At 54.2% G+C, this 8,658-nt stretch overlaps 1 protein-coding gene across 1 annotated transcript in view; it reads left to right on the top strand.

Annotated features, from left to right (window-relative positions):
* Positions 1-521: 521 nt before the first annotated feature.
* Positions 522-8,658, top strand: part of SH2D4B (SH2 domain containing 4B) — a 69,809-nt gene continuing 61,672 nt past the window's right edge. The window contains exon 1 of the mRNA XM_015557799.1: positions 522-1,258. Coding sequence (XP_015413285.1) covers positions 1,075-1,258 — 184 coding nt within the window. The 5' untranslated portion in view covers positions 522-1,074. The remainder of the gene's footprint in view (positions 1,259-8,658) is intronic.

The following is an 8,658-nucleotide window of genomic DNA, read 5'->3' as shown; positions in this document are numbered from 1 at the left end:
GTAGCCATAGGCAAGTCACCGACCCTGCACCCCAGCTTCCTATGGGAATACGAGGGCAGCTGTGAGCAGCTCTGAGCACCTGTTAGGCGGTCCCGTCTCAGCAACAGTGCCTCCTGCCCACCTGACAGCTGGCGACATCTGCTCTGTCCGGGTGCGCCAGATTCCGGGCTCCCGGACGCGCAGTTCCGTACTTTTTGGTCACCTTCAGACACCTGCAACAAACAGAAAGATCAGTGACAGCCGCCAAAACTGCGGGTTCACCTGTCAGCCCATGCCCAGCTCAGAAGCTCACTGTCGGGAAAGGGAGAGGCTGTCTGCCTCCGTCTGTCCTTGAACTCCACGGAGAAGCCCCTTCCGTGGTCCCTCCTGCTTCCATGTTGTTTTCTTTCTTGGCTCTAACACAGAGGAAGCTCTCCCCTCCCCTCATGCAGAGTGTAAATGCATTACCTCAGGATGCCAGATGTCCTGGAGAAGGTCGGAAATGTGGAGCCCTGGCGGGAAGGCTGGGGAGCCCAGAGGCTGCTGGCTGGCTGCTCTGGCCTGTTTGAAATTGGCTCTAAAGACGTGGAATTAGTAGGCAAAGTCGCCTCCGCCTCCTCCTCTTACCTGCGGAGGAGAGATCGGTTCCTGGCTGGCCGGGGCAGTGTCATCGATACAGCTGGTGTCATCGTTACCTTCCACTAACAGATCACTCGACACCCGTGGCCCCGGCAGGGCTGTGCCTGGCGCTGTCCCGGGAGCTGGAGCTTTGACCCTCCCATTGCCCTGAACCCCAGGCCAGCCGGCAAGGCGCTGCTGCGATGCGGCGCTTGGAGACCCAGCAGGACTAGATTGTTCCCGGTACCTGCCTCCCCTTAGGGACCCAGCCGCCTCTCGGCTTCCTGCTGCCTGGCTGGCCAGGCCCGTTGCTGTCCGGGCAGAGGAGATGAGTTTGCTGCTTGCTGGGAGCTGAGGCAGTGACATGCTGCTCAGAGAAGGGGCTCTTGGGGAGGCCCTGGAGTGAGGAGCCGGGTGAGGAGCAGCCCGGGGTGCCCGGCCGTCCGGGCTTTGCTGGTGTGGGCACCGGGTGGCAACATGCTGCAGCAGATCCTGCACGACATGTACATCGACCCCGAGCTCCTGGCCGAGCTCAGCGACGTGCAGAAGCACATCCTCTTCTACAAGATGCGCGAGGAGCAGCTGCGGCGCTGGCGGGAGCGCGAGGCCTGGGAGGCCCTGGCCCAGGCGGAGGGCCTCAGGCCCCCGAAGGTCAAGCGAGGTATGTGCCAGGGCATTACTGAGGGGCTCCTTATTGATGCCAGGCTAGGTTCTGCTTTAAGGCGGGCACTGGCGGATTGCCAGGTTGGAGCTTGAAACCCTTGTTCTGTGAGCGTCTGGTCCCAGGAGCACGGGCCTTGGTTTTTTGTCCAGGTCGGCAGGGCCCCAGGGCGGCAGAGGGGCTGCCCAGGGACGTGGTGGTGCTGGGGAATGGGACGTGCTCTGTCTTGTGGGAGCTCAGGTCCTGGGAGGGCACAGGTCGGGACCTCAGATGGTCTTCGACACTGTTGGTGACTGCCTGGCAAAGGTGCTGGTGCAACCAAGCTGTGCAGTTGCTCCCTTTCTCGTGTCGAAGGCACACTGGTTCTGGGCGAGGCCAGCTCTGGGCACTGGTACCCTCTGCCCTGCCCTCGTGTGAGAGGGTCCTCCATGGGCATCTGGAGGGGGTACCGGGGAACGTCCTGCAGAGTCCCAGCCCCAAACGGCAGCAGCAACTGCAAACAGCAGGCAGGGCCCGGCCCACATTTCAGGTGTTTGCTGCTGTCATGTGCGGTCAAGCCCAGGGACGGTGCCCGTGTGAAGGGAGGCACCCCGAGGCCGGCGGCTGCTAGGCGGGATCTGGGGGTGGCCCTCCGTGCATGCTGACCACAGCGTGCGCAGCACCATTCATTCCTCTTCCCTGTTCTCCCCACCAGCCTAAAATGGCCTCCATTTGTTCTCCGGAGTGAAGTGCAGACTTGATCTGTTTAAAGTTTTCAATCAGGATGAAGTCCTGTGTCTGTGCTGGGCATGCTGGCCCCGTGGGCACTTGGTTCCTTGCTCTCTACCCCGGGCTCACTGGACAGTCCCTGCCGTGTGCCACAGGCCACCCTCGCACCACCCGGGCAGCTCGCTCCAGCCTCTGTCTTTGCACGAGTAGTTCTTCCTATTGGAATGTCCCCCTGCCTTCATCCTCTTGACAAACTCCTTCAGGACTGGTCCCCTCCCCTGGAATCTTTTGGGGGTGCTCCTGGCACAGGGAAGTACTTACTCCTCTGCAGCGGCTTGGCATGGGGACCCACCGCCCTACACTTGCCACACTGTCATTGGCATTCGTCATCTGCTTGCTTGGCTCCCCCGGGGACCCAAAGAGTGGGAGGCCTTAGTCCATTATCTTCCATCCCTGGTCCAGCACAGGACGTTAAGTCCTCGTTCTGCACAAGATGCAGCAGGACCCTGGGTGCAGAGCTGTGACTTGGCTGTGCATGGCTGGTGCCAAGGCTGGGCCGATGGCCGGGCTGTGCTGGCAGCTGCATCGCTAGCCCCACCCGGCCTGGCCCTGGGGCCTCACATCGGCTGTGCAGTGACTCCTTGGGGAAGAAGACAGATGCCTGAAAATTAACTGCAAAAATATTTTTACGGCGATTTGTCACACGCTGACATCTACATTCTCGTGTATAAATTATACATTAAACTCATTTGGGTTTCTGGTGCAGATGACTCTTTTCCGGGTAATTAATTTTCTGATTTATAAAGAACGGAAAAAGAGGAGAAAACACAGAGGAATGTGTGTGTTCCAGGTCAGGATCCCATTCAGATCTCCGCTCTTTGCTTTGGTCCTGCCTGTGGAGCTGTCGGGGCAGATAAGGGGAAGCTCTGGGGCCAGCTGTGCCCCAAAGGCCGCACAGCTTCCTGCTGCCAGTCCAGGAGGCACAGTGCCTGCTTCCTGCTTCCTGCTTCCTGTCCTCGGGTCCTGACGCAAGTTTCAGCAACCTCTCACCTCCTCAGTGAACTTCACGTTTACCGGGGGCCTGCCCCCACGGAACACTCCCATAGGCCGGGGACCCCGTTTCAATGAAGCCATGGCTCACAGATGTCCATCATGTAGACACTAAGAAATGGAGTTGGGACACATATCCCCTGACTTTGACTGTGGGTGCAGTTACTGATGTTTTTCTCTTCATTCACTTTTGAATTATGACTCAAGTTCAACAGATCATCCGTGCACTCATTCATTTTTTTCATTCACTCTCTTATCCAACATAACTAAGTGCTGACTTTGGTCAACTGGACAGAGCTTTGCAGATCCCAGGAGACACAGCCGGGAGCAAGGCTTGGTGCAAAGCAGCCACATGGTGGCTCAGGGTGGGAGTGCGTGGGGACAGGCCCCGTGGGCTGGACCTTTCCCTCTGCCTTACCTTTGTAGGCACTCCCTCCACCACGTTTGTCTGAAGGTCGCATCTGCTGTGCCCTGTTGGGCTGTGTGCACAGCTTAGTCTGGTAAACCTGGAAGGACGCTTCACCTCCTCCTGTCCATTGGCCCCAGTGCGACTTGTCCCCTAAGGCCTCCACCCCACCCTCTCTTTTCTGGGGACATTTCCCAGCTCCTAGCAGGCCTTACTGGCTGTTTCTAGGGCTCAGGTGCTGAGGGCCGGGTGGGGCCAGGCACACCTGTCGCTGTGGTGTCTGCTCTCCAGTGGAGCCAGGAGAGGGTAGGAGCAAACACTGGTGATGCAGACCGTGCCAGGTCACAGAACTGATCCTGGGGCGCACATTGGGGGCCGCACAGACATCGCTGGGGTGAAAGGTGACAGTTATGACGGGAAGCATCACTCCCCTGATGACACAGCCTGTCTCTTCTTTTCGCTTTATATTTGGTGAGGATCTTCGGGCGTCCTACACGCTGTGGAAGACAGTCATCTCAGCGTAGGCGCTCTCTCTCCTGCCGTCACATTTGCTGCTTTGCCACATTCCCGACACCATTTGATGTCCCACAGGAACCAGTGTGGTTAGGCTGAGGCGGGAAGGCAGCCACATTGCGTTCCTGCTGGATTTCAGCCAGGCCTCAGCCTGGTCACAACCTTGGCCACCTCTTCCCCTCCTGTGCTCTCTCACCCGCACAGGAACCCACACCCCTGTCAGGGGCGGCAGCCTTCACAAGCTCCAGCCCCTCTGCTTGCTCAGCTATCCCCGTGTCCTGGGGCTGAGCCGGTGTTGCCTGGGACACAGGACTCGGTGTCCTGTGTGTTCGAACCGCTGTCGTGACTGAGAAAGCTCCTCCCCTCTCTCCCCTCCTCATCCCTCCCATCTCCAGCCTGTCAGTTCTTCCATGATTGGCAGTTTCTGTCAGTGTTAGGTCGGTTGCTCGGTGACCACCTCCCTATCCGTCCCTCCTTTGCCTGGGACCAGACACCTTTCCCACCCGCTTTCCCGCTTCCTCCTTTAGCGTGCTGACCACAGCCACACTGCGACTCAGGCCTGCACACAGGGAGCTGCTGGCTTATGTCCTCTGTGCTTCTTGCTCACACAGCCACCCCCGTGTTAGCAGCTCCACGTGCCTCCATGCTGGCCCCTGGCCTGGCCCTTGCTCCAGCCTCTGGAGCACTCTCAGTGCAGCTGGGTCCCAGCCCACTGCCTCTGTTCCCCACAGCTGGGGTCAAGAGGTGGCTTCCTCCCTCCTAGCGCCCCCTCTCCCTCCTGGCTTCCTCCCTCCTAGCACCCCCTCTCCCTGCTGGCTCAGCCTGTGCGGCTCCCAGAAGCAGCCCTGACTGGGCCTGAGGGAGACACCTCCTCAGCATCCTCTCTGTGTCGAAGCATTAAGTCGCTCCTGCTGCATACCTGCCCAGGTTTTGGTGCCTCATGTGGGCCTGGTCCGTGCCCTAACGAAGCCGTGGGACACAGTCCTAGCTGTGTAGCTGCTTTCATTCAGTAACCATGGCAACCTTCCCTGGGGCCTGAGCCCTCAGCCTCAGTGCGTTCCCTTTCCCAGCGTGGAAGTCCTGACTGTACTTGGCTGCAGACCTCCCTAACGCAGCGTGGTTCTCACACTGATGCTATACGACCCTTTCTCCCAGTGCCCTTTCAGCATGCTAATTAGCTCACGCACTTCCTTCCTCAGTGGTAAAGAAAATGCAAATGCCTTTCACTGGCCTCTGCCCACTCTCCAACCCATTTCCACCCATTGGGTTCCCTCTTTCCCAAGCCCTCTGAGGCCAGTTCCCTCAGCATTCATTTCTCATTACATGGTGAGCTTTTCACTGACTCCCTTCCCAATGCGCCCCATCCCGATCTCTTTTCACGGCACTCTGCCCAGTTTTCTTCACAGTGAGATGCGATTTTAAGCTGTTGGGTTCATTGTCTCGAGAAATTGTGGAATGAATTCATGGACAAGGGAGGGATAAACAAAAGGGAGAGAAATTTATTAAAGCGAAAGTAACAAGGCTCTCGCCATGTGAGAGGGTCCCTCCCAAAAAGGGTTGCCACAGAAGCTTACCAGTCTAGGGGTTTCTATTTCCTGCACTTGTCTTCTATTGGCTCTTTCGAAAATTTCCTTCCTTATCACCAGCCAATCTCCTCTTGCCCTCGCCTTCCTGCTTTTAGCTCCTGCTCTTGGGTTGGGTGAAGGGGTGGGAAGGGCAGCCCTACAGTTGTCTGGTACATTCTGCCCATCTTGCTCACATCCTGACCATCCTCTTGATCTGCTGTCTTCCTTCCCTGATATGCCCTTACCCTAATCTGCCTGATCCTAACTCAACAGCAGATACTTTTTAATAAAAGAATATCCTTTTTAAACAAAAAAAAATTGTGCTACAATCCACACCACATACAATGTACCATTTTAACCATGAAAGGCTGTGCAATCCAGTGATAGTTAGTATGTTCAAAACTTTGTGTAACCACCACCTCCACCTTGTTCCAGAACAATGTCTGCATCCATGAATCAGTCACTCCCCATCCCCTCCTCCCCTCAGGCCCTGGCACCACTGACTCCTTTCTGTCTCTATAGATTCCTCCTTTCCCCCCTCTTTCCCCTCCCTTCCTTCTCCTCTCTCTCTCTCTCCTGCCTCTTCCCGCTACTGAATCTGTTCACTCAGTTGAGGCCAGTCTCCTCCATGAGCCTGAAAGTACCATGAGACCATGGGTGTTGCTTGCATTGTTTCTATCCGGACTGTGAACACAGCTAGGGCTTTGGTGGGTGTGTGGGCAGGCGGGTGAGGAGCTGCTAAGACCCTTGTAGCCTCGTATGTCATTGGGGCTCAGTTGGAGGGACAGGCGTTACCGATCTCTTCTTGAGTGAAAGACTGGGTGCTGTGCTGTGTGACTCCTCCCTGGACCTTGAAAATCTTCAGTGAAAGAATAACAATCACAATACGCACGTGTATGGGGATCTATTGTAGAAGCCAAAACACAACCTGTAATATGCAAGTAATGGGCATTCTGTCACCTCTCCCCTCATACTTCTAACTCATTTCATTTTCATTTCTTGTTCTAGGATTTTGACTTAGATTTTAGTTCCATGAGTCCTGCCTTTCGTCTTTGCATCTGCTTAGTGTATATTGCCTAAATCCTTTCTTTCTCTCCGCCTTTTGTCCCTGTTCTGTTTTTAGGAGAATCTATTGGAAAATGTATGGCATATGCTATTTTACAATTTTTTTAAAGAAAGGCACTCAAATTTATTTTCTCCATAGTTATCAAGATTGAAACAAAATTTACTATGGATGAAAAGGATAAAGGTATTTTTCAATTCTTCTCCATTCTTTTGTTGGTATAATCAAGGATTTTTTAAAAATAGTTTTATTGACTTCAGAGAGGAAGGAAGAGGGAGAAAGAGATAGAAACATCAATAATGAGAGAGAATCATTGATTGAATGCGTCCCCCACAGGGGATCGAGGCCGGAACCCTGGGCATGGGCCCTGACCTGGAATTGAACCATGACCTCCTGGTTTATAGGTCAATGCTCAACCATTGAGCCACGCCGGCCAGGCTAATCAAGGATTTTAAATAGATTTTGTTTATTTATATCATCTTTCAAGATTTGTTAAAATCCGTAATTATTTGGACATTAACTCTGCATTGGGTTCATTGCTTCCTGCATTTTTTCCCTCTGAGCGGAAAGTGATGCTGCACCAGGGATTTGGCCAACCCCCCAGCACCCCCTCCCTGTTAGGATTTTCAGTGCATCAAGTAGAAGTCATTCACCACCAAGAGAAACCCAGGCGTGAAGCTGTCTTCCGCCCACCCCGTGCCAGACGTGGTGTGGGGATTTCGGCATGCTGATTTTCTTCAAGCTCCTGCATGAAATTTTCTGTTGGTTCCAACAGTTTTCTAGTAAATGCACTTGGATCACCAAGTTGCCAATGAACACTGGGGTGTCAGGGGTGGGGGTGCCCAGATTTCTGGAGCTGTTGCTCAGACCCCTTTCCTGGGTACGGCAGTGCTTCTAGGACAGTACCTGGGGGCAGGGGTGGGGGGGGGGCTTGGGGAGACCACTAACAGAATCTCCCCAGTGCCTGGCAGGCGTGGGTATCCCCAGGGAGGAGGGTGCAGCTGTTTTGGCGATGGTGAGAGATTAGCCTTTCTCGGAGCCTTTACTTGTCAGCTCTGAGCATTCTGTCTCCAGGAGAGAATGGAAAGCGTGACCTCGTCCAGCGTCCAGCGGAAGACTTTGGGAGGAGGAGCCCCAGGGAGTTCCCCAAGAGGGGCCGAGTTCTGGATGCTAAGGAGGAAGGGGCAGGCAGCAGGCAGAGCGAGGTGGAACACCTCGCGTGGGGCCTTCCTGGGTCCTTTCAGTGCCTTCTTTTAACTCTCCCCCTAGGGACCTGGGAGTTGGGTCCTTTATGTTTCATAAAATCTAAGACATCATAGCTAGAAAGACAACTATTTTTATATGCTGCTAAAAAAAAAAAAAGCTGTAGCCCTAGCTGGTTTGGCTCAGTGGATGGAGAGTTGGCCTTCGGACTGAAGGGTCCCGGGTTAGATTCTGGTCAAGGGCACATGCCTGGGTTGCAGGCTCGATCCCCAGTAGGGGGTGTGCAGGAGGCAGCCAATCAATGATTCTCTTCATGTTTCTATCTCCCTCTCCCTTCCTCTCTGCAGTCAATAAAAACAGCTATAAATTAAACCAGATCCACCATTGTTTTGTCAAACGAACTCAAAGAGTCTGGAGGCATTGACTAGAATTAAGTGACACAAATTATTCATGGTTCTTAGAGTTTGCAAACTGGACACATATCTAGGAATAAAGCCAGGAATGATCCAAGGAACAAGGGAAAAACATTCATTTGCAAAATGTGACTGAATCACATGAAAGAAACAGCTCTGCATTCTTGGCCCATTGCTGAGTTCACTAGTACCGATAATTACGCGGATGAATTTCAGGGGGTTGTCAAGTGGTCCTGCAGACTCCTCTGAGGCGGTCTCCCGCTGGGCTGGGCCACGTCCACCACCGGGCATTCCGTGCCGATGAGTAGCCATAGCCATGAGTAGCTGTGCTGTCTGATGCAGGGCTGGGAGCTACAGGGAAGTTCACAAGTTGAAATGTCAAGATAAATTTATTGTTTTTCCACAGGCTTTAAGTTCTGTTAATAATGTAGGAGTAAGGCTGGGAAGAGAACCCATTACTTTTCCCTAACTTCACTCTT

The sequence above is a fragment of the Myotis davidii genome, unplaced genomic scaffold (assembly GCF_000327345.1).
Source record: "Myotis davidii unplaced genomic scaffold, ASM32734v1 scaffold112, whole genome shotgun sequence".
NCBI lineage: Eukaryota > Metazoa > Chordata > Mammalia > Chiroptera > Vespertilionidae > Myotis > Myotis davidii.
Note: the sequence above shows the minus strand (reverse complement) of the source record. Positions and strands in the feature narration are given on the sequence as shown.